General features: G+C 49.4%; 1 protein-coding gene and 1 long non-coding RNA gene across 4 annotated transcripts; one reads left to right on the top strand and one right to left on the bottom strand.

Annotated features, from left to right (window-relative positions):
- LOC148223821 (uncharacterized) lies at positions 1-3,952 on the bottom strand. The gene is made up of 3 exons (XR_015802956.1): positions 3,288-3,952; positions 2,877-3,044; positions 1-2,550 (listed from the first exon to the last, which is right to left on the bottom strand). It is a non-coding gene; the product is annotated as an uncharacterized LOC148223821 (long non-coding RNA).
- LOC148223820 (nucleolar pre-ribosomal-associated protein 1-like) lies at positions 336-26,395 on the top strand. 3 transcript variants are annotated; one of them, XM_088162861.1, is made up of 6 exons: positions 2,861-2,973; positions 21,066-22,139; positions 22,233-22,349; positions 22,988-23,126; positions 23,835-24,028; positions 24,257-26,395. In XM_088162861.1, the coding sequence occupies exons 2-5, from the start codon at positions 22,134-22,136 to the stop codon at positions 23,966-23,968; spliced, it is 396 nt and encodes a 131-aa protein (XP_088018987.1). In that variant the 5' UTR covers positions 2,861-2,973; positions 21,066-22,133; the 3' UTR covers positions 23,969-24,028; positions 24,257-26,395. The 3 variants fall into 3 exon arrangements, 2 of the variants coding, with proteins under 2 accessions (XP_088018987.1, XP_088018986.1); XR_015802955.1 differs by lacking the exon at positions 22,988-23,126 and adding an exon at positions 336-477 and having other exon boundaries at positions 1,140-2,973; positions 21,066-22,349; XM_088162860.1 differs by having other exon boundaries at positions 21,066-22,349.
- Positions 26,396-27,104: the final 709 nt, after the last annotated feature.

Raw genomic sequence — 27,104 nt, 5'->3', positions numbered from 1 at the left:
TTTACTCAACAACAGCAATGCATTTTTATTAAATGCCAGCAACTCAGTTGCAATAGAGGGGAGAGATATAGGAAACAAGGTATAGTGAGAAAAAGAGGGGTTTGGGAAAATAGCTACCAACCAGACGAGATGGTTGTGCAGTACATGTGGTCTCCAGTTGGTACCATAACAGCACAGTCCAGTGAACACAGGACACCAGCACAGTCAGTGCAGAAGGGATGGAAAGCTTTCACAGGTGGGTCCCACTGGAGATGCGCTGAAGGCAGGGATGTCCATCCCCTTCCTGAGGGAAAAGAACTTGCATAAGTCACTGCTGAGGCTCTGGAAAGAACTGAAATTCTGCAGGGAGAGATGTCCTCTCGTGGCCCCAGGGACTGCCTCGGCACGGGCCAGGAGCGCCTCCGGCCCCTGCCTTCTCCTGCTTGAAAAGATCACCTGGAGCCCGAGCTCGGGGGGGTGAAATCAGCTGAAATCCAGGTAACTCTGTCAAGTGCCCCCCAGGGACATCGGCGGGGCTGGGGGATGAGGGTTTGAAACAGCAAATTCTTTGGAATATACACCTGTCCCCGTGCCGATGCTGCTGAGCTTCCTGCCACAGTATATCCCCACTCCATGAGGCGCTGTGAGGTTATGGCAGTGGGAATTGAGCAGGGAATTCGGGGCTATGGGCATAATTCACGGGAGCTAGCAAAGCTGACAGCGAACCCCAAATCGGGGCACAGCACAGAGAACAATCTGTGTGCTGCCCTGTCAGCTCAAGCCCCTGGGCTGGGAAGTATTGGGAGTTAAATGTATGAAATTACACAAATCACAGCAACTGGCATCACCCAGAGGGACAATCCAAGTCCCAAACAATTCCTCCACAGTCCACTCTGGGAAAAACACCCTGTGCCTGCCAGGAGCTCTGACCCTGCTTTTCCTACCAGCTCCTGAGCAGTGTCAGGGCCACCACGACGCCTTTAAAATCCAGATAAACCCCAAATCCTACACAGTGATTAATCCAAAGAAAGTACTGAATTGTTGTCATTAAAAGCTCAAAACTCATTAAGAATTCTATGACAACAGTGTAATGGACTCCCAGGAACCTCATGAATGCTCTCAGTTTCATTTTTGTGTATTTTTACTCCCTCATTTGGCAGCTTGTAAAACTTATCCTGGAATTCAGAGGTCAAGCAGGATCGACTTTGGATTGACCTTCACCTCTGTTCCCACTTTGTGCAAACACAACTCGTGCCCAGGTGGGTGAACTCATCACCTCAGCTTTTCACTCCAGAGTATCCCCTCCTTATTTCCCTGTAGATGAACTCAGATCCACTCCTCACCTCCACTGGTCATCCAAGCGTCCATTCTGTTCCCCACAGGCCCTGGTGGCCCCGGGGAGCTCCCTTGGCCTTTCTCCTGCCCCTCTGCAGCCCGAGGTCGCTACACAAACAGTTCTTGTGTCCCCTCTAAATGACCCCGGGTTTTCTGCTCAATGAATGGCATGACCCGTGCCCACTGCTCATGATTCACCCAACCAAAATCGAGAGCAAATGTTGCTTGGGCTTTAAGAACTTGAAATAACTCTGAAGCAAAAGAAATCACCTTTTTCTTCTGGTTTTTATTTTTATTTTTTCATTTAAGATGCTGGACTTGCCTCTGTGGATGTGTGCTGAGCTCTCACTGCAGGGGACTGTCAGGCCTGAATGGCTGTGAGTTCGTGTTCTTCTCAGTAGGGAATCAGAAATTATTCTTAGACCATAGAATTGTTTTCTGAAACCTTTCCCCTTTCCTCTTTGTGCCTTTGAATTTTTCAGCTGTTCCCTGTTGTCACTTCCCCTGCCTGACTTCTGTGCAGCTCCTAGCTGGGAAAAACTGGGAAAACTTAGGGGGTACAGAGGTGGAATTTTTGGCTGGATTTTTCTAACATTTCTAATTTTGCTGAACTTATTTCCCCAGTGAGAAGAGCACGAACTCACAGCCATGCAGGCCTGACAGTCACTGCGGGAAATCTGACACAGTATTAATAAGTAACCTTTCCTGAGAGCAGTCACCACCCCAGTCCTCCAGCCTTGTCAAATGTTTGCAATGAATGGAGCCAAGTTCTAATCCTTAATCTAAATTTATGTCAGCTTTTGTTAGAAAGATACCGGACAGTAAATCATACAAGAGAATTTAAAAATTGCACAAAGAATAACAGGCCCAGACCAAACCCAACCGCCCCCATCAGTGCTCCACCCCAATTTTGGGAGAAACAGTGATACAGTTTATAAATACTCTCCTTCCACACTATTCAGTCCTTCACCGCACATCCCCAGAGAGGAGTCCCTCAGACCTTGCTCCCCTGAACACCAGGAGAGCTGGAGTTTCACCCAGATCCCACATTCCCATGGCAGTTAATCCCAGCAGGGAGGCAAAGAGGAACCCTGCATCCTCTGACATAGCCCACAGCACGGGCAGCACCAGGAGCCCTCCAGGCTCAGACCTCTGGTGCTGAAGCCTCTGGGCTTTGGCTGATCAAACACCACAGCTCTTGGCAAAGATGCCAGGAGAGTCGTGATTCTTCCTGTCCTGAAAGAGAGGAGGAAAAGAAAATTAAGTCGACTGCAGAAGGATTCCAGCTCTCAACTTCTGCTCTGATTCCTCACTCTGGGGTTTTATCCATGACAAGTGACACCAATTCAGAGTGCCCTTTTCCAGCATTTTTATTCCTAACTATTTCAGACATTAAAAGGATGCTCATTTCTCTTATTGTATTCTTTGCTGAATTTTATTAGAGGCATTTTCATCCCAGACCCCACTTGTCAGTTCTTCAATCCTTTAGCACTGGACTTGGCACAAAGGGATACCCGTGGTGCTGCATCACAAGAAATCCCAAAGAGAAACCCCTTCCAAACCTGACGGAGAAAGCTTTCAAGGCACTCCAGAACACAGACAGCTGTTCCTGCCTTGTCAGGCCACACCAATTCTGTCCCATCCACCTGAGCTGTGCAGGTGAGGAAAAGGCTTTCCTTGCTCCTCGGGAATCACTGTCTGAGACCACGGATGTCCATCCTGGGCAGCACCTGGAAACAACGTGGGAAAGGCAAAATGAGAGTGTTTTCTATCAGAAAATTACTACTACTAATAAAAATAATAATCAGAACTTCTGGACAAATTTAGTAACATCACTTTGATATGAGAAATACAGGCCATGCCCATCCTTCTAGCCCAGGTGAAAACAGGAAGGAGAACTAGAGGAAAAGCAGAGTCCCTTATTTGATCTCTGGACACAAACTGAGGCCTTTTCCCTGTGAAACCAAACTCACCCTTCCAGGGTTCCTGAGATCAGCTACGAGGAGGCTTTGGGCACTCCAAGAGCAGCTGGGTCACAGCTGGATGCGGCTTGGGTCTGGGAGACACCGTGCTCCTTCTGGAATTATAGCACGCAAATGCCTGCTCCTGGCCCCGGGCCCGGAGATAAAATCTGTGGGGTTTTTCCCTGTGCAACGTCGTTCACCCCTCCCAGGTTCCTGAGATCTGCACAGATGAGGCTTTGGGCACCCCAAAGGCAGCCAGGGTTACAGGTGGGGGCAGCTTGGGGCTGGGAGAAATCCTCATCCATTTGGAATTTTATCAGGCAGAAACCTGGCTGGGTGCACAGGTCTCTGGACACGACCAGTGGCCCTTTCCCCTGTGAAACAAAACTCACCCTGCCAGGCTCCTGAGACCACTTAGGAGGAGGGGTTTGACTCTCCAAGAGCAGTCGCAACGAGAGATGCTCACACAGAAGGCCATGCAGAAGAGGAAACGAGCGCACCCGCAGCCCCCCAAGGCGCGCCCCAACGCCCCAGACCCGGCACCGCCAGCTCGGGCAGTCCCATAAAGCATCCCCCGCCTCCGCAGCGGCGGGACAGGCGGGGCCCGGGGTCCCCGGGTCCGCACGGGCAGTCCCCGCGTCCCGGCCGGTCCCGAGGGTCCCGAGGAAACCGAGCGTGCCCGGAGGCGCGGCAGGACGGCAGCGCAGCGCCGCCTGGCGGCGGAGCAGGAGAGCAGCGCCGGGCCCCATGGCAGTATCGGTACCCGTGCGCCCCCTGCTGTCCGCGGCGATGCAGCGCCCGATGCCGAGTTCCACGCCCGTGTCGCCGAGGGAGAGGGGCACCGCTGGCTGGGGCCTCCCCGCCGACACGGACAGAAGCCGAAGCAGAAGCCCCGGTGCCATTGGCGGCCCCTACCCAGCGGGCCGGGCTCCGCCGGGCCCGCGGCCCCGCGCGGTATCGGGTCGGCCCGCTCCCGTCTTCGTCGCACCCGGGCCCTGCTCCTGGCATGAAGCGCGTCACCGCCCCGCGCCGTCCCGCCCCCCGCGCGTCATCGCGTGCGTTCGGCGGCCCGCCCCGGGGGCGGTGGAGGGGCGGTGCCGGGGGCGCTACCCGGGGCGGTACCCGGGCCGGTGCCGGGGGCGGTGCAGGGGCGGTGCCGGGGGCGGTACCCGGGGCTGCTCCGGGAGCGGTTCCGGGGGCGGTACCCGGGGCGGTGCCGGGGCGGTGCAGGGGCTGTGCCGGGGGCGGTACCCGGGGCTGCTCCGGGAGCGGTTCCGGGGGCGGTACCCGGGGCGGTACCCGGGCCGGTGCCGGGGGCGGTGCCGGGGGCGGTACCCGGGGCGGTGCCGGGGCGGTGCCGGGGGCGTTCCCGGTCGCGGTGCCGGGGTCGCCCCGGGAGAGGTTCCGGGGGCGGTGACGGGGCGGTACGCGGGGCGGTGCCGGGGGCGGTACCCGTGGCGGTACCGGGGCGGTGCCGGGGGCGTTCCGCTCGCAGTGCCGGCGTAGCCCGGGGAGCGGTTCCGGGAGGGGTTCGGGGGGCGGTGACGATTGCAGTCCCGGTCACTGTCCCCAGTCCCCGTCCCCAGTCCTGGTCCCGGTCCCAGTCCCCGGTTCCGGTCCCCAATCCTGGTCCCAGTCCCAGTTCCCTGTCCCGGAACCCGATCACGGTCCTGGTCCCAGTCCCCAATCCCGGTCCTGGTCCCTGTCTCCAGTCCCCGTCCCCGATCCCGGTTCCGGTCCCTGTCCCCCGGTCCCGGTCCGGGATCCCGGTCCCGGTCCCTTTCCCCGGTTCAAGTCCCCGATCCCGGTCCCTGTCCCATTTCCCCGTCCCGGTCCCCGATCCCAGTCCCGGTCCACGTCCCCGATCCCGATTTTCCCCCCCCTTTCACACTGATTTTTCCCCCGATTTATCAATGATTTTTTTCCCCATTTTTTCCCATTTCTCACTGATATTTTCCCCCATTTTCCAGGGATTTTTTTCCCCATTTCTCACTGATTTTTTCTCCCATTCTTCATGGAGTTTTCCCCCCGTTTTTCACTGATTTTTCCCCATTTCTCACTGACTTTTTCCCCATTTCTCACTGATATTTTCCCCCATTTTTCATGGATTTTTTCCAGATTTATCCCCATTTCCCACTGATTTTTCCCCATTTTTCATGGATTTCCCCCTCCCCGTTTCTTACTTATGTTTTTCCCCGATTTCTCATTGATTTCCCCCCCCCCCCATTTTGCACTGATTTTTTACCCATTTTTCCCCATTTCTCACTGATTTCTTTCGCCATTTTTCATGGAATTTCCCCACCCATTTCTCACTGATTTTTCCCCCATTTCTCACGGATTTTTTTCCCACTTTTCCCCATTTCTCACTGATTTTTTCCCCCATTCTTCAGGGATTTTTTTTCCCCATTTCTCACTGATTTTTTCCCCATTTCTCAATTAATTTTTCCCCACTTTTCCCCGTTGCTCACTGATTTGTTCCCCCATTTTTCATGGATTTTTTTCCCCATTTCTCACTGATTTTCCCCCCCATTCTTCATGATTTACAGGATACTCTATCGTTAATGGAAAGCAATTAAAGGAAGGGGGGAGGTTACCAGCCACCTGGTCAGCTCAGACAGCAGAGCTGCACACGCTTGTGAGAGCCTGTGAATTATAGCAGGACAAGACATTAAATATATTTACTGATTCTAAATATGCATATGCGGTAATACATGCATTTGGAAAACTATGGGGAAAAAAAGAGGTTTATTAAGCTGCAGAAGAAAGAAGAAAATAATTGGTTTACAAGGGATGGCAAGCAATGGATACCAAAAGCTCTAGCCTTACAATTGTTAAAACAACTTCATTAAAGGAGTCGTTCTGTGCCTTCTTTGGGGTGAGGAAAAAAGGCTGAGGGGGGCTCCGACGTGGTTTGGGGCACCCCAAGGTCCCTGGGAGAGGGAGCCGGGCTGCGCTGGAGGAGCAGGTGAGTCGGGCATGGGGGGGGGTCATGGTGGGTGCCAGAACATTGAGAGGGAGGGGTGGGTGTAGAATGCATGAAAAACAGAACCTTAAAAAACAGCTAAATATAGTCTAAAAGGAATGTTTTATTGGTTTGTGTTTGGATAGAGGTAGGGTTTTTTTATAGATACTGTAAATAGAAAAGATAAAGAATAAAAATATAGAAGCAAATATAAGAAACCAATATATAAATATATTACATTACATTATATTTTGTTATGAAAATAGAAATATATAAATATTTAGACTTTAAAAGGAATTTTTTATTGTTTTTTATTTGGTTATAGGAGGGTTTTTAATAAATAATATAAATAATATAGGCAAAAATATACAAATATGCAAAAATAGATACTGACATAAAATTATTATAACTATATATGCATATATATATGTAAGTATAAATATATAGAAATAAACATAAATATAAAATACATGTATGTAGTATGTAATATAAATAATTTATCGATTTTAATATGTTATATTAAATAGTATGTTATAATAGAATGTAAATAGCATATAGTATATTAATATACTAGTAAAAAATACGTTAAATAGTATATAAATATAGAATACACAATATAGACATATAAATCTACAGATATAAATATGAAAACTAAATAAAAAAATATATTCAAATATAATTTAAAATAATCGAGTTTTTTGTTTCTATTTGGTTAGAGGCAGAGCTTTTAAAGAAATAATATTAAAAACTATGAACCTACAAATATAGATGGATCTACATAAAATAGAAATACCATTAGTAATATAAATCTATGTATATAATGAATAATAAAATAATATTGTATATATGATAAATAGAATAGCAATTAAATTGAATATATGAAATATGTCTAGATTATGACTATAAATTAAATATTAAAAAATAGATGATTTCTATATATAAAAGGGTTTTTTTTTCATTTGGTCAGAGGCAGGGCATTTTTAGTTTGGGTCGGGGTTTTTTTGGGGCGTTCATTGAGAGGATTTTATGACGGGTGGGGACTCTGGTGCTTGGAACTCTCTCCCTTCTCTGGCTGTCCCTGACAGGGCGGCAGTGCCGGGCTGAGTTGGGCGGCAGTGCTGCCGCCGTGTGGACACGGGCGGGTACTGCACCGTGCCCCTCTCAGGATGGCGGAAGGGCCCGCGGGCCGGGACCCAGCCCTGCGGCAGCGCTCAAGATGGCGGCCTCTCTAGGACCCCGGCGGATAGGCGTCTACGTAAAACGCCTGCCCGCGCCTGCCGGCGCCCTCACGCCCGCGGCACCGCGGACCGCGCGGCCGTTGTCGGCACGCTCTGACACGTCCGGGAAAATTGTCGGCGAGCGGATCGGCGTCGGCGATGTAATCAGGCATCTTATGCCTACACACCGGGGTCCTGATTTTTTCCCGCCCTTTCTGCCGCCATTTTTGGCAGGTCAGGCGGGGTGCCGCCCGAGCCGCCATTTTGAGAGTGCGGACACGCTCAAGATGGCGGCCTCTCTAGGACCCCGGCGGATAGGCGTCTACGTAAAACGCCTGCCCGCGCCCGCCGGCGCCCTCACGCCCGCGGCACCGCGGACCGCGCGGCCGTTGTCGGCACGCTCTGACACATCCGGGAAAATTGTCGGCGAGCGGATCGGCGTCGGCGATGTAATCAGGCATCTTATGCCTACACACCGGGGTCCTGATTTTTTCCCGCCCTTTCTGCCGCCATTTTTGGCAGGTCAGCCGGGGTGCCGCCCGAGGCGCCATTTTGAGAGTCCCGACACGCTCAAGATGGCGGCCTCTCTAGGACCCCGGCGGATAGGCATCTACATAAAACGCCTGCCCGCGTTCGCCGGCATAAAAATAAATATGCATAAATATAAACATAGACATAAACATGCACAAACGTTAACCTGCATAGATATAAACATAAACATAAACATAAACATAAACATAAACATAAACATAAACATAAACATAAACATGCAAAACAATAATATAAATATAAATATAAACATAATTAGAAATAGAAATACAAACATTAATAAAATCAGTGAGAAATGGGGTAAAATCAGTGAGAAATGGGGGGGAAAAGCCATGAAAAATGATGGAAAAATCAGAGAGAAATGGGGGAAAAATCGGTGAGGAATGGGGAAAAAGATCAACGAAAAATTGGGAAAAATCAGTCAGAAGTGGGGGATAAAAATCAGTGAGAAATGGGGGGAAAAGTCGGTGAGAAATGGGGAAAAAATCAGTGATTAATGGGCGGGAAAATGCATGAAAAATGGGGGGAATAATTCAGAGAGAAATGGGGGCAAATATCAGTGAGAAATGGGGGGGAAAATCAGGAAATATCCATGAAAATTGGGGGAAACATCCATGAAAAATGGCGGAAAAAATCAGTGAGAAATGGGGAAAAATGGGGAAAAAGGAGTGAGAAATGGGGGAAAAAATCAGTGAGAAATGGGGAAAAATGGGGAAAAAATCCACGAAAAATGGGTGGAAAAATCCATGAAAAATCAACGGAAAAATCAGTGAGAAATGGGGAAAACATCATGGTGAAATGGGGAAAAAATCAGAGAGAAATGGGGAAAAATCATTGAAAAATGGGGGATAAAAATCAGTGAGAAATGGGGGGAAAATGGGGAAAAACATCAGTGAGAAATGGGGAAAAAAATCTTTGATAAATTGGGGCAAAAATCATTGAGAAATGGGGAAAAAAATCAGTGAGAAATGGGGAAAATTTGGGAAAAATCCACGAAAATTGCGGGAAAAAATGCTTGAAAAATTGGGGAAAAAAATCCGAGAGAAAATCCCCGGGAATCCCCGGGAAAATCCCCCCGGAATCCCCGAGAAAATCCCCCAGGAATCCCCCAGAAAATCTCCCCGAAATCCCCGGGATCATCTCCCCGGAATCCCCGAGAAAATCCGCCCCGAATCCCCTGGAAGATTCCCCCGGAATCCCCGAGAAAATCCCTCGGAATTCCCCGGGAAAATCAACCCGGAATCCCCGAGAAAATCCCCCGGAATCCCCGGGAAAATCCCCCAGGAAAATCCCCGGGATAATCACCCCGGAATCCCCTGGAAAATCCCCTAGGAATCCCCGAGAAAATCCCCCCGGAATTCGCCGGGAAAATCCCCCCGGAATCCACGAGAAAATCCCCCCAGATTCCCCGGAAAATCCCCCCGGAATACTCTGCAATATCCCCCCGGAATCCCCGGGAAAATCCCCCAGGAAAATCCCCGGGATAATCACCCCGGAATCCCCTGGAAAATCCCCTAGGAATCCACGCGAAAATCCCCCGGAATTCCCCTAGAAAATCCCCCCGGACTGCCCGAGAAATTTCCGCCGGAATCCCCGGGAAAATCCCCCCGGAATCCAGGCGAAAATCCCCCAGAAATCCCCGTGAAAGCCCCCCCGGAATCCCCAAGAAAATCTCCCCGGAATCCCCGAGAAAATTCGCCCGTAATACTCGGGAAAATATGCCCGGAATCCCCTGGAAAAACCCCCCGGAATCCCCTGGATAATCCCCCCGGAATCCCCTGGATAATCCCCCCGGAATAGCCGATAAAATCCCTCTGGAATCTCCAGGAAAATGCCCCGGGAATACGCGAGAAAACCTCCCCGGAATCCCCGAGAAAATCCCCCCGGAATCCCCTGGAAAATCCCCCCTGAATCCCCGAGAAAATCCCCCCGGAATCCCCTGAAAATCCCTCGGAATTCCCCGGGAAAATCCTCCCGGAATCCACGAGAATATCCGCCCAGAATCCCCGGGAAAATCCTCCAGAAATCCCCGAGAAAATCCCCCGGAGTCCCCGGGAAAATCAACCCGGAGTCCGATGGAAAATCCCCCCGGAATCCCCGAGAAAATCCCCCGGAGTTCCCCTGGAAAATCCCCCCGGACTCCCCGAGAAATTCCTCCCGGAATCCCCGGGAAAATCCCCCCGGAATCCGCGAGAAAATCCCCCCGGAATCCAGGCGAAAATCCCCCAGAAATCCCCGTGAAAGCCCCCCCGGAATCCCCAAGAAAATCTCCCCGGAATCCCCGAGAAAATTCGCCCGTAATACTCGGGAAAATATGCCCGGAATCCCCTGGAAAATCCCCCCGGAATCCCCTGGAAAATCCCCCCGGAATCCCCGACAAAATCCCCCCGGAATCCCCGGAAAATGCCCCCCGAATCCCCGGGATACTCACCCCGAGATCCCCGGGAAAATCCCCTGGAATTACCAGGGAAAATCCCCCCGCAATCCCAGGGAAAATCCCCCCAGAATCCCCGCGAAAATCGGCCCCGAATCCCCTGGAAAATTCCCCCGGAATCCCCGGAAAATCCCCCCGGAATCCCCGGGAAAATCCCCCCGGAATCCCCGAGAAAATCCCCCCGGAATTCCCCGGGAAAATCCCCCGGGAATCCCCGAGAAAATCCCCCCGGAATCCCCGAGAAAATCCCCCCGGAATTCCTCGGGAAAATCGTCCCGGAATCCACGAGAAAATATGCCCGGAATCCCCGACAAAATCCTCCCGGAATACTCGGGAAAATCCCCCCGGAATCCCCGGGGAAATCCCCACGGAATCCCCGAGAAAACCCCCCCGAAATACTCGGGAAAATCCCCCGGGAATCCCCGAGAATATCCCCCCCGGAATCCCCGGGAAAATCCCCATGAATTCCCCGGGAAAATAATCTCGGAATCCCCGAGAAAATCTCCCCGGAATCACCGAGATAATGGCCCCGGAATACCCGAGAACATCCCCCGGAATTGCCCGAGAAAATCATCCCGTAATCCCCGAGGAAATCCCCCCGGAACACTCGGGAAAATCCCCCCGGAATTCCTCGTCAAATCACCCCGGATACCCCGGGAAAATCCCTCCGGACTCCCCGAAAAATTCCCCCCGGAATACTCGGGAAAATCCCCCCGGAATCCCCGAGAAAATCCACCCGGAATCCCCTGGAAAATCCACCGGGAATTCCCCGGGAAATTCCTCGCTGAAACCCCTGGAAAATCCTCCCGGAATCCCGGAGAAAATCCCCCCGGACTCCCCGAAAAAACCCCCCCGGAATACTCGGGAAAATCCCCCCGGAATACTCCTGAAAATCCTCCCGGAATTCCCGAGAAAATCCCCCGGAATTCCCTGAGAAAATCGCCCCGGAATCCCAGTGAAAATCCCCCCGGAATCCCCGTGAAAATCCCCCCGGAATCCCCGGGAAAATCCCCCCGGAATCCCCGTGAAAATCCCCCCGGAATCCCCGGGAAAATCCCCCAGGAATCCCCTGGAAAATCCCCCAGGTATCCCCGATAAAATCCCCCTGGAATCCCCTGGATAATCCCCATGGAATCCCTTGGAAAATCCCCCAGGAATCCCCGAGAAAATATGCCCGGAATCCCCTGGAAAATCCCCCTGGAATCGCCGGGAAAATCCCCCCGGATTTCCCGGGAAAAATCCCCCCGGAATCCCCGATAAAATCTCCCCGGAATCCCTGAGAAAATCCCCCCGGAATCCGCGAGAAAATATGCCCAGAATCCCCGAGAAAATCCCCCCGGAATCCCCGGGAATATCCCCCAGGAATCCCCGATAAAATCCCCCCGGAATCCCCCAGAAAATCCCCCCGGAATCCCCGACAAAATCCCCCCGGAATTCCCGAGAAAATCCCCCCGGAATTCCGGTCCATTTCTGTAGGAGAATAGTTTGTAAGGATAGTGCAGAAGGCACTAGTTGCCAACGAGTTACAGCTGTACTGATTAGCAAGGAGTGGAAACAGCCTTGCCTGCCCAGTGAGGCTGGTTGTTATAAAAGCGTGGGTCAGCTGGCTGCCAGTTTCACTAAGCACAGCTCCAGCTGGAGGTGCAGAGCCTGCTGCAGTGTGGGCTGGAGCCTGCTGGCTGTGCTGCGAGGAGGAAGGGACACGTGGCCGTGCAAGGGATGGACAAGGTGAGAGGATGCTGTGTGTGGGACAGACAGGCTCAGGTGGCTGGGGAAGGGACAGGCTGGGGTTTAGCCAGTCGTACAGAGGAGAGGAGGAGTCGGTGCTGTGTGGAGCTGCCTGTGAGAAAAGGAGTCAGAGTTGCCTCAAAGAAATCTGTGGAGAGAAGGCATGAAAAGTGTGTAATGAAAGACTAATGTTGGTGCCTGTCATGTCTGTCTTGATAGAATTGCTACACGTTTTCTCGGAATGCTTGAATTTAGACATAAAATGAAAACTTTATTGTAAGAAAGGAATGCATTTCTCACCAAAGTGGTGTAGGGTGGGGGATCACAACTCCCAGATGGCCTGGAAGCGGAACGGCCACAGGGGTTACTGTAACTGGGCCTCCAGTACCAAAGCCCCAGTGGGTTTAAAGGCTAGAGCTGGGCTGGGATTAGCACGGGCTATGCAGCTGGGCTCGTGCACAGGTCTGTCAGCACTCCTACCCGAGGACAGTCCCTCACCTAGGGAGAGGTTCTAGGCCTGGAGATGAGGCTGAGTTTGGGAAGGGTGATGAGGACATGGTTAGGGAGGGATGTAAATGCATATCAAAAGACTTAATTTTGAGGGGTGGCAAGCATTAGCTATAAAACAGTAAGTATTTACAGCTAAAGGCTGGAGGTGGGGGCTGTCTGAGGAGGACAGGACTGTTTAAGGCTGAAGTTGGAAGAGAAACCTTGGTGAAGCTTTTGCGTTAGAAACGGCCTCACCTGCCAAATCAGATTTTTGTCTTCAGGATTGCATGAGTGAGGATGCCACAGCCAAGGAAAAGGTTCAGGTTTGGGAGGCAAAGGCGAGTTAGGCAGGGCTGCAGGGCTGGGGCTTGGCTGTTTCCATACTGCTCAGGGCAGCAAAGGGTAGCTGGCTCACTGGGCCTTGGATCTAGAACTCTTTCTGGAACAAGGTGGAGAGCTGAGGTTCATGCAAGGGGCCAGGAATTCTTTGTCTGACTGGAAAATGCCAGAGGGGCAGTGTGTGACTCGGATAGGATGATATGTTCGTCTGGCGAGAGTCACAAAAGAATATTTTGTTTTACTGATAACTGGGCAGCTCAGAAGTTACTACTTGACTTAGTTGCTGCTCCCATCTGTTGCACACGTAAACAGAGCAAAGCAGACGAATTCTCTCGGAGCCTGAGGTCTTTGACTGGCCCTCCAAAAATGCTGCCCGCTAAAAAACAGACGTGGGGGAGGAAAGTTGTCAGATACAATAGAGCAAGAAAAGGACACGGGCTTCAAAGTGCCCTCCAGCAGACCATGGAAGTGACCTGTCTGGAAGTGAAACCAGCAGTCTGCTTCCCCAGCCTCCTGGAAGCCTCTAACAGCTACACAGGCAGTGAGGGGAGAGAACAATTCAACCTAAAAATAATTTTCAGTAGCGTTCTGCACTGCTGTTAAAAATACTGCAACCAGGGAATGTGGTGTGGTGATAACTATTAGGCCTGTAAGTCTGGTAACTGGGGCTTTTAGCTCAAACATCTCGGTATGGCTACTTTGAGCCTTGTAAAAGCTGCGTTAAGTCCAATTTCTTGGGTAGTTCTACTAGCTCTAGCCTTGCTTTTCATCCCCTCAGTAACAAAGCAACTCCCTCTCGAGAATGTTATTTACTTTCCATATGATGTGCCTACCAATTTCTGGAATTGCAAATGTCTTTGGATACATGCGTAAATTGAAGTTTCAAGAAAGCTGTCAAGCTAAAACAAAGGCTTGCCATAATGCAGAAGAAAATGTTTTATGGAAGAACTGAGAGGTCCCTACCTGGGCATAGAATTTGCTATACTAAGGTGTGTTCCAAACGGATCTGCCATCTAAACAAGCAGAAAAATAGTTGGAATGTAGTGAGTTCAATTTAACTATTGCTAGAAATAGGAATTATTAGCAGAGCTTGGAGCATGATATCACTAGCAGCAGTAAGACGCTTTTAGCTTGCTTCTCATAAATTACTTGTAAAAAGCATTTGTACCTAGTGTGTAGCAATTAATATTTCCCCATTTTCTTCCCCCCCACCCCCCAGTCTCAGGTACTCCTTTTATTTTACCCTTTTCTGTCTTGTAACATCACCTTCCTTTATTTTATTCTATCTTCTGTTCTCAGAACATCGCAGCATCCTCTGTCAATGTGAAAGCATTTGTTCATCCTGTCTTGGAATGGCTGTCAATGTTGCCCTCTTCTGGATCACTTTTTTTTTTTTTTTTTTTTTTTTTTTTTAACAATATGTTGCTAAATGTCAGGAAAATTAATCCACAAACACCAGCGGTTTATGTCCAAAAAGGAAACAGAGGAGTCCTTTTTGCTTTATTCGAATAAAGGGAGAGGCCATGGGACATTCCCCTGGGATCTCTCAAATTTTTGGAGGACGCAGCCTCCTTTTTATCCTATTTTCCCGGCCGCATTTCCCTCTCTCTTTTCCCATTGGCTGAGGTACTTGAGAGGCACAGACTTCCCGGAACGCCTGATACCTGAAATTCCCCTCTAATGTAGAACCCTCCCTTTTAATTTTTAATTCTTCTAGAATTCATAGTTTCCCCCCGTTGCTTCTTTCATCTTTCGATATCCAATTTCATTTATCAGCAGCCCCGCAGTTTGTTTGTAAAGGCAACTATCTCTTTCCATTCATCAATCAGTGGAATCCATCCCATTGTTTCTTTTATCTCTCAGTGCTAGCCTTATCTACAGGCTGCTCCACAGCTCATTTGTAAAGACAAATTCAACATTCCTCTCAGCTAATAAATGAGAAGTTAGCTGAAAAAAGTAAAAACTGGATTTTTTTTCCGGTGTGTGTCGGACAATACAGTGGAGAGAATTTGCGGGAGGATGATCGAGGATATCCTATTATAATATCGTTCTCGGACATTTTACTATTTTAGATCATCAGTTGTATTCTGAAAGAAATCTATTTTAATGATATGTGTACGTTTGCACGAAGTTATAGTTAAATATAGCTTGCGGCTGGGCTCTTTAATGAATAGGGGTATTTTTGGTTTTAATTCAATATTTTATGCTTGTGGTGTGTAGTGTGCTGATTTATTTTTTAATGTTATTTACTACGTGCGCTTTTGTTTTTGAGTGAAGGTAACTTTCTGGATGGCTTTGTATTTGAGGCAGAATGAATTGAAGTAGGTTTTTAAAACTGATTTTTCATATGTACGATGGGGAGTTTAGTAGGGGCAGCTCTGATGGTGGGGGCTTGGTTGTTAATTTTATCAGACGGCTTTTGTTAGATACAGCTTTTAATTCTGGAAAGTTTTTTTTTCTAATGTCGTGCTTTGAAGGTGGTTTTCGAGGATGTATGGTATAGCTTTATTTTGTTTGTAGATGGTGTATGATAAGGGCTATGGTCTATTTATCTAATGCCATGTTTTTTCATTCAGGTGTTGATAAGGGAGTTCTTGAATGGCGTTTTGTGTTGTTTTTGTTTTTGGTGGGGCGTTGTTTTTAAAGGATACCTTGATAAGGTTTGCCGATGGCATTCTAGGCTGTAGCATAAGGCATAGGGTAGTTTTTGAATTATTTTGTGGTGGCTTTGATTCTTGCCAGTATGTAGTGTTTGTTTGAGGTAATGCTGTGTAGCTAATTTCTGTTTTCTTATTAATATTAGAATTGGAGTGTTGTAGTATATGGGCTGTTATTATATCCTAGGGGTTCTATTTATTTGGTTGGATTGTTTTCTAGTTATGGATAATTTTTCTCAAAAAACCATTTTCAGAATTTCAGGCGTGACACAAAAGAACACTCAGATTGCTGGAAGGGAAACGTGTGCCCAGATTGTCTCGAAGCAGTGCTGCTGTCGGTTCTCGTTCAGTTGTGTCTTCTGAAAATGAGACTGTTGTATTCATTGCGCTGTGCTAAACACTTGTCATTCTCCCAATGCCAGGAAACAGATGAAGCTTGAAGAAAGAGGAAGGAATTTGGAAGCGTACAAACAAGCTGAGAAGAGGTTCAGAGATCAGGGTGCTCACTGGCAGCAGGGGCTGGGGGTTAGGGCTGAGCAAGAGCAAAGCCGGAGCACATCAACCTCACCTCGTGTTTTCTCGGGGGCTTTATGGCCCTGGCAAGAGAGAGATGTTCACTGATGAGTCCCAGGCCGAGCCGTGAGCACAGCATGTTGTGTTGGAGCTGGGGGTTTTTTTTGAGACGTTCAGCAGCCACACTCTCTAGTCAAGAGTCCTGAGGTTTGTTGCTGCTCCACTTTCATCCTCATATCCAGCTTCCAGCCCTTTTCTTCTCTCTGTCCAGTGTGTCTTTTGTGTTCCTTTCTTGTCCTGTGTGCTCCCCATCCCATTCCCGTTCCCTACGGAGGGGGAGGGTGTGGAGACTGGGGGCTCCGACGTGGTTTGGGGCACCCCAAGGTCCCTGGGAAAGGGAGCCGGGCTGCGCTGGAGGAGCAGGTGAGTCGGGCATGGGGGGGGGGGGGGGGTCATGCTGGGTGCCAGAACATTGACAGGGAGGGGTGGGTGTAGAATGCATGAAAAACAGAACCATAAAAAATACCTAAATATAGTCTAAAAGGAATGTTTAAATGCTTTTTATTTGGGTAGAGGCACGGTTTTTATAGCTAATATAAAAATAAAATATAAAGAATAGAAATAGATTGGTATACATGTAAAATATAATGAAATATAAGTAGCAAATATCTATGAAAAATCTAGTGTATAACAGAAATAATGCAAATATAAGAATATGTATAAATATAAAATAGAGCTATGAGAATGGGAATAAGAATGGGGTAAAACATCAGTGAGAAATGGAAAAAAACCACATGAAAAATGGTGGGAAAATCAGTGAGAAATGGAGAAAAATCAGTGAAAAACGGGGGGGAATCTTTGAAAAATGGGGAAAAAAATCAGTGAGAAATGGGGGAAAAAAAATCCATGAAAAATGGGGGAATAAATCAGTGAGAAACGGGGAAAAGTGGGGGAAAAAATAATTGAGAAATGGGGAAAAAAATCAGTGATATATGGGGAGAAAATCAGTGATTAATGGGCGGAAAAATGCATGAAAAATGGAAGGAAAAATTCAGAGAGAAATGGGGGCAAATATCAGTGATAAATGGGGAAAAAAATCAGTGATTAATGGGGGGAAAAATGCATGGAAAATGGGGGGAAAATTCAGAGAGAAATGGGGGCAAAAATCAGTGAGCAATGGGGGGGGGAAAATCGGGAAATATCCATGGAAAAATGGGGGGAAAAAATCAGTGAGAAATGGGGGAAAAAATCAGTGAGAAATGGGGGAAACATCATGGTGAAATGGGGAAAAAAAATCTTTGATAAATTGGGGAAACAAATCATTGAGAAATGGGGGAAAAAAATCAGTGAGAAATGGGGAAAAAATGGGAAAAAATCCACGAAAATTGCGGGAAAAAATGCATGAAAAAATGGGGAAAAATCAGTAAGAAATGGGGGGAAAAATCCATGAAAAATGGGGGGAAAAATCAGATCGGCGATCGATAGCTAATGCGTGCCTATGGATTAGATCGGCGATCGATTGCTAATGCCTGCCGATCGATTAGATCGGCGTTCGATTGCTAATGCCTGCCGATCGATTCGATCGGCGATCGATTGCTAATGCCTGCCGATCGATTAGATCGGCGATCGATTGATCGCGCCTGCCGATCGATTCGATCGGCGATCGATTGCTAATGCCTGCCGATCGATTAGATCGGCGATCGATTGATCGCGCCTGCCGATCGATTATATCGGCGTTCGATTGCTAATGCCTGCCGATCGATTAGATCGGCGATCGATTGATCGCGCCTGCCGATCGATTCGATCGGCGATCGATTGCTAATGCCTGCCGATCGATTAGATCGGCGATCGATTGATCGCGCCTGCCGATCGATTATATCGGCGTTCGATTGCTAATGCCTGCCGATCGATTAGATCGGCGATCGATTGATCGCGCCTGCCGATCGATTCGATCGGCGATCGATTGCTAATGCCTGCCGATCGATTAGATCGGCGATCGATTGATCGCGCCTGCCGATCGATTCGATCGGCGTTCGATTGCTAATGCCTGCCGATCGATTCGATCGGCGTTCGATTGCTAATGCCTGCCGATCGATTAGATCGGCGATCGATTGATCGCGCCTGCCGATCGATTCGATCGGCGTTCGATTGCTAATGCCTGCCGATCGATTAGATCGGCGATCGATTGATCGCGCCTGCCGATCGATTCGATCGGCGATCGATTGCTAATGCCTGCCGATCGATTAGATCGGCGATCGATTGATCGCGCCTGCCGATCGATTATATCGGCGTTCGATTGCTAATGCCTGCCGATCGATTAGATCGGCGATCGATTGATCGCGCCTGCCGATCGATTCGATCGGCGATCGATTGCTAATGCCTGCCGATCGATTAGATCGGCGATCGATTGATCGCGCCTGCCGATCGATTCGATCGGCGTTCGATTGCTAATGCCTGCCGATCGATTCGATCGGCGTTCGATTGCTAATGCCTGCCGATCGATTAGATCGGCGATCGATTGATCGCGCCTGCCGATCGATTCGATCGGCGTTCGATTGCTAATGCCTGCCGATCGATTAGATCGGCGGTCGATTGGTAATGCCTGTCGATCGATTATATCGGCGATCGATTGCTAATGCCTGCCGATCGAATATATCGGCGTTCGATTGCTAATGCCTGCCGATCGATTAGATCGGCGATCGATTGATCGCGCCTGCCGATCGATTCGATCGGCGATCGATTGCTAATGCCTGCCGATCGATTAGATCGGCGATCGATTGATCGCGCCTGCCGATCGGTTATATCGGCGATCGATTGCTAATGCCTGCCGATCGATTAGATCGGCGATCGATTGATCGCGCCTGCCGATCGATTCGATCGGCGTTCGATTGCTAATGCCTGCCGATCGATTAGATCGGCGGTCGATTGGTAATGCCTGCCGATCGATTAGATCGGCGATCGATTGCTAATGCCTGCCGATCGATTAGATCGGCGATCGATTGATCGCGCCTGCCGATCGATTAGATCGGCGATCGATTGCCAATGCCTGCCGATCGATTGCTAATGCACACTATTTGCACACTCCTTGCACACCCTTTGCACTCATACAGAGGCAGGAGGTTTCTCAGTTCTGGTCGGGGTTTTTTGGGGCGTTCATTCAGGGGGATTTCCTCAAGGATTGGGACACTCCTTGATTCCATCCCTTGCCTGTCTCCCAAGCGCCACCCTGTGGGCAGAGCGCGGTACTGCGCGCCTGCCTCTCCCAAGATGGCGGCTCGGGTGTCGCTCCCCGACCTTCTAACTCTGGCTGCAAAAGGAGGGTGGCACAGCAAGGAGCCCGCTCGCTCTAGTGGGATGCCTGCGCACGACGCCGACACCGATCCCACGGGTGCGATTTTCGGCGGCGTTTCCAATCGTGCGGACATCTCCTTCAGCCCGCTTCGGCCCGGGGAAGAGGGGCGGGGCCGCCAGCGATGGTCCCGGCGCAGCCCGGGCAGGCTCGGGGCGGAGCCGGGGCTTGGCGAGGCGGGGCACGGAGGTCCCGGGGACGGGACCGGGCGGGGCCGGGGCGGTGCTTTAGGGGCGGTCCCCAGTGGTCCCGGGCGGCACCGGGGGCGGGGCCGGGTGATCCCGGAGCGGTACCGAGCTGTGCTGGGGACGGTGCTGCAGGGGCGGTGCCGGGCCCGCCTCAGGGTGATTGAATGCCCAGAAATCGCCTCCTCTGCCCCGTGCTCACAGTGAGCTGCGGGCTGCAGCGTGCTGTCGGAGCTCCGCACACAGCACGGATTTGGGCTTCCCCTCCTCTCAAGCCCTCTCCCCCTTCTTCCTCCTCCTCATCTTCCTCTTTTTCCTCTCCCTCCGCCTCGCCCCCCTCCCCGGGCCCCTGACTCCCCCCGGGATCCCCTCCTCCGGAGGCGGCCCTTCCGAACCGACCCCCCCTCCAAGCCCCGGAGCCCGAGACCGTTAAGGTAAGCTTTGGAATTGAAATATCAGGATATTCACTCTATCCCACTGGCCTGAAATTTCAGGATTGTACGATTTTTTCTTGAAGCAGTTACCTTTGCTGCAGGATTGTGTGGTCACCAGTCTCCTTTCCTGTGACTCTTGTTGAAATTTGCTGTCAGATAACCGGCTAGTAACGAAATATTTGACAGAAATCAATGCTGTGAACGGACTTCACTGCAGCAGTTGATGAAAGAGCAAAGAAAATGTCTGTCGTGTTTACGCACCCCCCCGAGGCTGAATGAATTCTGATACTGTAATAAATCAGTGCAGTTGGTGCCTGCAAAGGTCTTGACATTGATCAAGAAGATATTGCTTTGGATTTTTACTTTTTATCAGCGTTTCTTTAATCTGTACTTCAGCACTCTAGCCTTTCATAAGTCTTCTCCGGTTTCCTCTGGCCCTGCAGAGTAGTCCTCTCTGTTATTGTCTGATCCCAGCTTTGATGCAAGGAGTACTTTTTGTCTTGAAAATTAGCATCCCCCTCTGCATATTTAAATTAGTTATTTGACTTTTGAGAAAAAGCTGGTCAGCTCGAAGTCCACCAGACACCAGAGGCTGCTGTTTTTAGCACCTTATTCAAAGAGGACATCCTTTAGTTACCTAAGTAGGGGTAGAGATTTACCCTTAGGAATAAGGAATAAATGCAAGCAGACTGTCCTGCCAAGAAAAAAATCCAGTTACAGTGACTGAATTAGGGTTTAGTGGCCCTTGATCCTTGCAAGGGATTAAAGGCAGGTTCACTTGGTCTCCCAGCAATGAATGTCTCAACCGAAAGCTGCTCAAAATGTGCCGTTTTTCTGATGGTTTTGGATTCTTTTGCCAGGTGGGAACATGGACTGCTTGACTTGTTCCTGTGTCCACTTTCCACTTCAGTCCTTTGCATTTTCTCTGAAGGGAAAGCAGGAACAGGGAAGTTGGGGCAGTTCCGTCAGCAGAAAGGCTGCTAAGAATAGATGGTAAGGACTTACTTTTCTGCACAGTGCCATGTAACTGAAGGCTCGTTTTTGGATTTCACATTCTGTTCCTGCCTGGTTTTGTGAGAGCTGCAGGTGCATTTCTGTTTCCAGACCCTGCCAAAAATAGTCGCTTATATTATAATGAATCCTTTTTCCTTCATGTTTTCTTGCTTTAAAAGAATTCCCCTGTCAGATTGATGTGAGCAGCAGTTGTTTTTAGATCTGCTGGTGTTGTACACGGAGTAACTGTAGAACAAATGAGTTGTGATGGCTTCCTTGTATTTGATGTGTGGAGAGGAGCAAAGGCACAGATTCATCCTGTGTAATTGCAGTCGTCCAACGTAGGTGCCAGGGTCGGGAAGCTGGGCAAGGTTTCCTCTCTTGCTGGGCCTTAGGGGGAGGGAGCTGAACCCTGGTGTCACTCGGATTCCTTCCTCTTCTCCCTCCTCCTTTCTTGCTTGTAGAGCTGGAGCTCGGGGTCACCGAGTTTGGGTGCTCGCAGTCAGGGCCTGAATTTGGAGAGCAGGAAAGCGGGGGGAAGTTTCTAGGCACGTCAAAGCCTGTCTCTAGGGTGTGGGACTTGTTGGTCTTCCTCACCACCCCCAGCAACTTGCACTTCTCTCTGGACCTTGCTGTGGTCACAGCCCACTGCTCATTTATGTGACTGTTCATCCCTCTGCCTGATTGCTTTAAGTACAAGTAGCCTGATTCAGGTTTAATTTAGCAATGATTTTCCTCTGTTTCATCGGTAGTTTTCTAAAACTCCCCTACAGGCTATTTTGAAGGTGCTTTTTTCTTTTTTTTTTAACTGCCTGTGATGATAGAAAGCTGTACGGCCCTCTGAAAGCAGTATAACCTGCTTTCCAAAAATTACAGAAGTAGGATTTTTATTGTCCACTATGCAGCTGAAGTCCCCCTAGTGAGCCTCTTGAACTGAGGGTGAGGAGAGCGGCAGATACGACTCCTCATCAACCTGCTCTTCTTTTCGTTCCTAAAAGAAGGAAGCATGAAGGTAACTATAGAAAAAGATCTGCATCCCTCGGGGTTTTGTATTTTAGGTGTTTTGAGGTTTATTTACACACCTCCTCCTTTGTTTCCTGGACAGGTTTTACGTGACAGTGGAGCGTTTGAGTACACGTGGAAGGAGCTTTCAATTTGGCTGGAGCACTTGGATAATACAAAAGAAGACCAGAAGGAAGCAGTGATTCAGTTTTTGGAAAAGGTAACGGTGTTCAAATCAGCTGGATAAAAAAATGCAAAGAATAGTGTTAGTGGAAACTGGAGGTCTTGTTGCTATTGTTGAGAAACCTGTCAAAGGCCAGCGAATGAATTCTGAGAAAAGCCTTGTTTGGGATTCTTTATACGGAGGTGGCATCCTTCTTGTGTTCAGTGGGAGGGCAGCCAAATGATTTGTAGGAAAATGAAATCCAAAAAGATCAGCTGTTATTACAGCATTGTCGGTGTAAGGGTAGAGTGGTGTAGGTGTGGGTAGCTTTGATCTCCTCTTTAGGTGCCGACATTATCAGAGCTCAGTAGATGGTGGTCCTTGACAAGGAAAGGTGACACTTGCTGTTTACTCTTCAGGATGTTGAATGCCCAGTGCTTTGCCTCCACTGTGGTCTGCCCAGGTACTCGGTGTGTGGTCGCAATCTAGGTGCCAAGTTGTGGTGGGTTTTTGTTTTTCCATCAGTGTGGCCTGTAGAGCAGGAACTGTAGACAGAATCCTGCAGAAGTGCTATGGAAGTTGTCCTCATAAAAGCTGCCCAGCTTTCAGCACGTGGTCGTTCTCAGTACCGTGTGGTTCCCCTGCACTTGCCAGCCAGCAGGTGCACTTACCTTTCTCCCCACCTTTGCTGACAGATCCTGCTGAAGCTGGTGGCCAACCCCTGTCCCTACACTGACAAGGCAGCAGACCTGGTTCAGGCAGCCAGCACGCTCCAGGTGGCTCTGTTTAAACAGGACTCTGATAACGTCAGCATCCCCGTCTCTCACATTGATGGTATGTGGTAACCTGTCAACATCCCAACTCCATGACTTGGGGATACACTTTCTAGCCCTAATCAGCAAACTGGGGATGGATAACTCTGGCAATCCTGTTAAGTAAGGGCCCTCCAGGATTCAGCTCTCCACGTGTTCTTGGTATCAGAAGTCGAAGTGGAATTGCCAAGTTGCCGCTTTACCTCTGAAAGTAATTTCTGCCGTGGTTGTGCCACTTGAACGGTATTTGAAATCTCTCTTCATGCTCTTGCAGCGGCGTTTTTGAACTCAAATGGAAATCTAGCCCTTCTGCCTGGGACTGTTGACAGAGTCATGGAATCCCAGAGTGGTTTGGCCGGCAAGGCTCCTTAAATCTCATCCAGTTCCAGCCCTGCCATGAACAGGGACACCTTTCAGTAGCCCGGGCTGCTCCAAGCCCCAGTGTCCAGCCTGGCTTTGGACACATCCAGGGCACATCCAGGAGCAGCCACAGCTGCTCCGTGCTGGACAGCAGCATTGAAAGGCAGAGTGAAGGTTCAGCTGTAATTTAGGGGTTGCACTTAACGTTGTATTGTGTGACAAATGTGGCTTTCATACTTTTTTTTAAATTTTTTTTTTTTATTAAAAAGAATTAAAAAGATGCCTTGTATTCCTGGAGTGTTGCATTCTACGTCTGTTGTTTTTCCTGTTAGTCTGGATTCTTGCTTTGATGTTTTTCTTCACTTATTAGATGTCCTGGATATGGTGGATGTCCTGATCGAGGACAGTGATGGCTTTGATGAAGAAATTGGGTTCTCTTTAAATGAAGACGTGATCATTTCCCTTCAGTGCTGTTGTCCCTGCTGCATTAGAAGCCAGGAATGAACAAGTCCACGTGGGCCTGGATGCTGATCCCTCTTGCTGGTCCATGACAGCATGTGACAGGTGAGATTTCCAGGTGTCTGATTTAGCAGGAAACTGGTTTGTTCCTTCTTGTGAGGAGGCTCATTGGCTTTGCATGGGCAAAGCCACTCCACGTTTTCCATCTAGGAACAGAGTTGGGGAGCTGTTTGAAAACAGAGTCCCAGAGGTAAACAGCTTGGCTCGGTATTTCTGTGTGGAAATAGAAGAATATCTGTGTCTTCTGATTTTTCTCTCGTCTTTCTTCCACAGGTGTTTTTGTATTCCTGACTTGGGTTTCCATCGGGGACACGTGGCTTGGAGCTCAGGAGCCGGATCTGTTCCTTGCCCACGGCAGATTGGTCTGCACTAGTGCAGGTGACGAATTACAGGACGGCTTGGGAACTCGGAAACAAGGAGAAGCAAGTCTTATGTGTCTTTGCAAAAGGTTTTGGCTACCACAGGGCATTAATTCAGGGAGTTAAGACTTCATCTTTAACGTTCTGTGCTCTGCCAGCATCACTGCGAGCCCTGAAAGCCTCCTGAGCTGTTCTCATACAGACCTATCTTGTTTGGTCAAAAAAAAATCTTAGTTTAGTTTCGTCCAAGAAATGTTACTACTCTGTGCGAGCTCATGGGGAAGCTTTTATTTGGCATCTCTCAGTGGGACATTGAAAGTCCAACTTCCCATTTCTTGAACAGTCTGAGAGGCAGTGTTACTTTCTATCATTTTTATCACATGCATTTTAAACTTTTTGAGGAACCGGCAGGACTGTTTGTGCGGAGGCGTGCGGTTCACAGCCATCCTCTGTCCAACGTAGGATGGGAAAAAAAGGCTGGAGAGCTTCCTACAAGGGGCTGTAAGTGCAAATGACCAGGAGCCCGGGGTTTAGTCATGATGATTTAGTATTTCTTTAAAGACTCTGATTGATTTCATGATGCCAAAACCAGTATGAATAGAAGACTGAAGTCAGGAATCACGATGGTCTCCTTGGGTTTAAAAAGCTTTAATGGTGTTTCAAGACATTTGTATGAGACCTGGTTTGTTTTTTCTTACCCTTTTATTCAATTAAAAAAAAAAAAAAAAAAAAAAAAAAAAAAGCCTTGATCCATCACTGCTGCTGTGATGTGTGACAAATGCCTGTCCTCCCTCCACGTGGAACAGGTGAGAGGTGGAACTGAAGCCCAAAGAGTTTTCTGCCCACTGATAACATGTGAGTCATATTGGGAATTCTCTGCAGAATGGCAACAGTTGTTCTTGAATTTGGCCATGAGGGGAGTGGAACATGGCAGCCCGGGTCTGAGAAGGTGCAGTGCCAGAAGGAGAAGCTTTGAAATGTTAAATCAGGATTGATTCAGGTGACTCGCGACCGCGTGCTGTGCCCAGGTCCCTGGTAGAAATACTGTGCAGGGAAAAGCCAGAGCTGCCTGTGCTATGAGCTGAATTTTTTATTGGGGGGGGGGGGGGGCGGTGTGTGAAATAAGAATGAGGTGCAAATGAGGGAATTGCTTGTGTGTGTGAATATTCTTGTCCTAAAGGAGCGCTGCCCGGTGCTCCTCCCTTCCTGTGCCCCTCTCCTGGTGAGCCTCTGTCCTGCTGGCCGTGCCTCTCTGTCTCCGTGCCTGTGCTGCTCCTTGCCCGTCTTTGCCCGCCCCGCACGGGCTGTGCTCGCTTCCTCTCTGGCTCCTGGGTTCCCTCTTTGTCATGGTACCCCTCAGTCCTTGCTGTGTGTTTGGCACTCTCTGTCTTTTCTCCGTCCTTCTCTGTGCCTCTGTGGTGCTCCCTGTGCCGTTGTTTCCCGTGGGATCCTTGTGTCCCGGTCACTGTCTGTCCTAGGGTGATGTTATGGTGTTTCTATCTCCAATCATGTGTCCTGATTATGTTTGGTATTATGTCCTGTGCTTCCAGGACTGACTCTGAGAGTGAAGCTTTGTTTTGTCTTGTTATCAGCCGGCTCACCTCCCCCATGGTCTATGTTTAGGAGAGGTTTTAGCTCGGTTTGCTTGCTTGCCTGCTTGCCTGCTTGCTTGCCTGCTTGCTCGCTTCTGCCTCTTTTTCTTTCCTTCGCTTTGCCCTTGCTTTTTTCTTATTAGTTAGTTCAGCTAGGCAGTCCAACTTTTTCCCTGGACTGTTTTCTCTTCCACCCCGTCCCCTCCCTCTCCTGGATACCATCTGAACCTGTTCCGGACGGGGACCTGGGAAACCCCAAGAAACACCGGGAGTCTACACTCTGTCACCTGCAGCAGCCATTCCCAAGCGCCAGAGACTGATAACTGGGCGACCACTCGCCAGAGAGATTGAACTCGTCATCCCTTCAGAACGGTGAAAGAGTTTTTTGTCAGCTGGTGTTGTCTTTTTTCCCTGTGCTGGGGAGTGTCTTGCTTGTTAAATAAAGAGGTTTTTTTCTCCCACTCTTCTCCGAGGAAATTCTTCCCGAACCCGGTGGGGTGGGGGGGAGGAGTCGTGGGGTTTGCTGTCTGGGGGCTCCTTCTGGAGGTTTTCCCCCAAATTTGCCCAAAACCAGGACACTGTCCCTGTTCATTTTTAATCCCTCCCTCTTGTGCTGCCCATCCAGCATGCCAGGGGTTTCTTTTCGTTTTTTGGTTATTTTTCGTTTTCATTTTTCTTCTTCTTTTTTTTTTTTTTTTTAGGGGGGGTTCCATTTCATCGTGCACCTTGATGTTGATTTTCTTCCCTTGTCTTCTCTGCTGCCCCTCCTCCTTTCTGCCCCTTGTCCCCTGTGTCTGCAGGGCTGGGGAGGAACTTCAGCCCTTGTGGGGGTTGCCCTCCCTTTTCTGGTGTCAGCAGAGTCACTTTCTGTGGGATGGACACATGGGAGGGGTTGCAGTCAAGTGCCCTGCTGCTGTCCAGGGCAGTTGGAGTCGTTCTGTGCCTTCTTTGGGGTGAGGAAAAAAGGCTGAGGGGGGCTCCGACGTGGTTTGGGGCACCCCAAGGTCCCTGGGAGAGGGAGCCGGGCTGCGCTGGAGGAGCAGGTGAGTCGGGCATGGGGGGGGGTCATGGTGGGTGCCAGAACATTGAGAGGGAGGGGTGGGTGTAGAATGCATGAAAAACAGAACCTTAAAAAACAGCTAAATATAGTCTAAAAGGAATGTTTTATTG

Source organism: Sturnus vulgaris, chromosome 4 (assembly GCF_052056855.1).
Source record: "Sturnus vulgaris isolate bStuVul1 chromosome 4, bStuVul1.hap1, whole genome shotgun sequence".
Lineage (NCBI taxonomy): Eukaryota > Metazoa > Chordata > Aves > Passeriformes > Sturnidae > Sturnus > Sturnus vulgaris.
This window is presented reverse-complemented; position numbering and strand designations above follow the sequence as displayed.

What these genes read in the sequence shown, in the direction of transcription:
- LOC148223820 (XM_088162860.1), top strand. Translation starts at nt 22,134, where the DNA reads ATGAAGGTAACTATAGAAAAAGATCTGCATCCCTCGGGGTTTTGTATT. An exon ending in TGATTCAGTTTTTGGAAAAG is followed by an intron (nt 22,350 to 22,987) that starts GTAACGGTGTTC and finishes CTTTGCTGACAG; the next exon opens with ATCCTGCTGAAGCTGGTGGC. An exon ending in CCCCGTCTCTCACATTGATG is followed by an intron (nt 23,127 to 23,834) that starts GTATGTGGTAAC and finishes TTCACTTATTAG; the next exon opens with ATGTCCTGGATATGGTGGAT.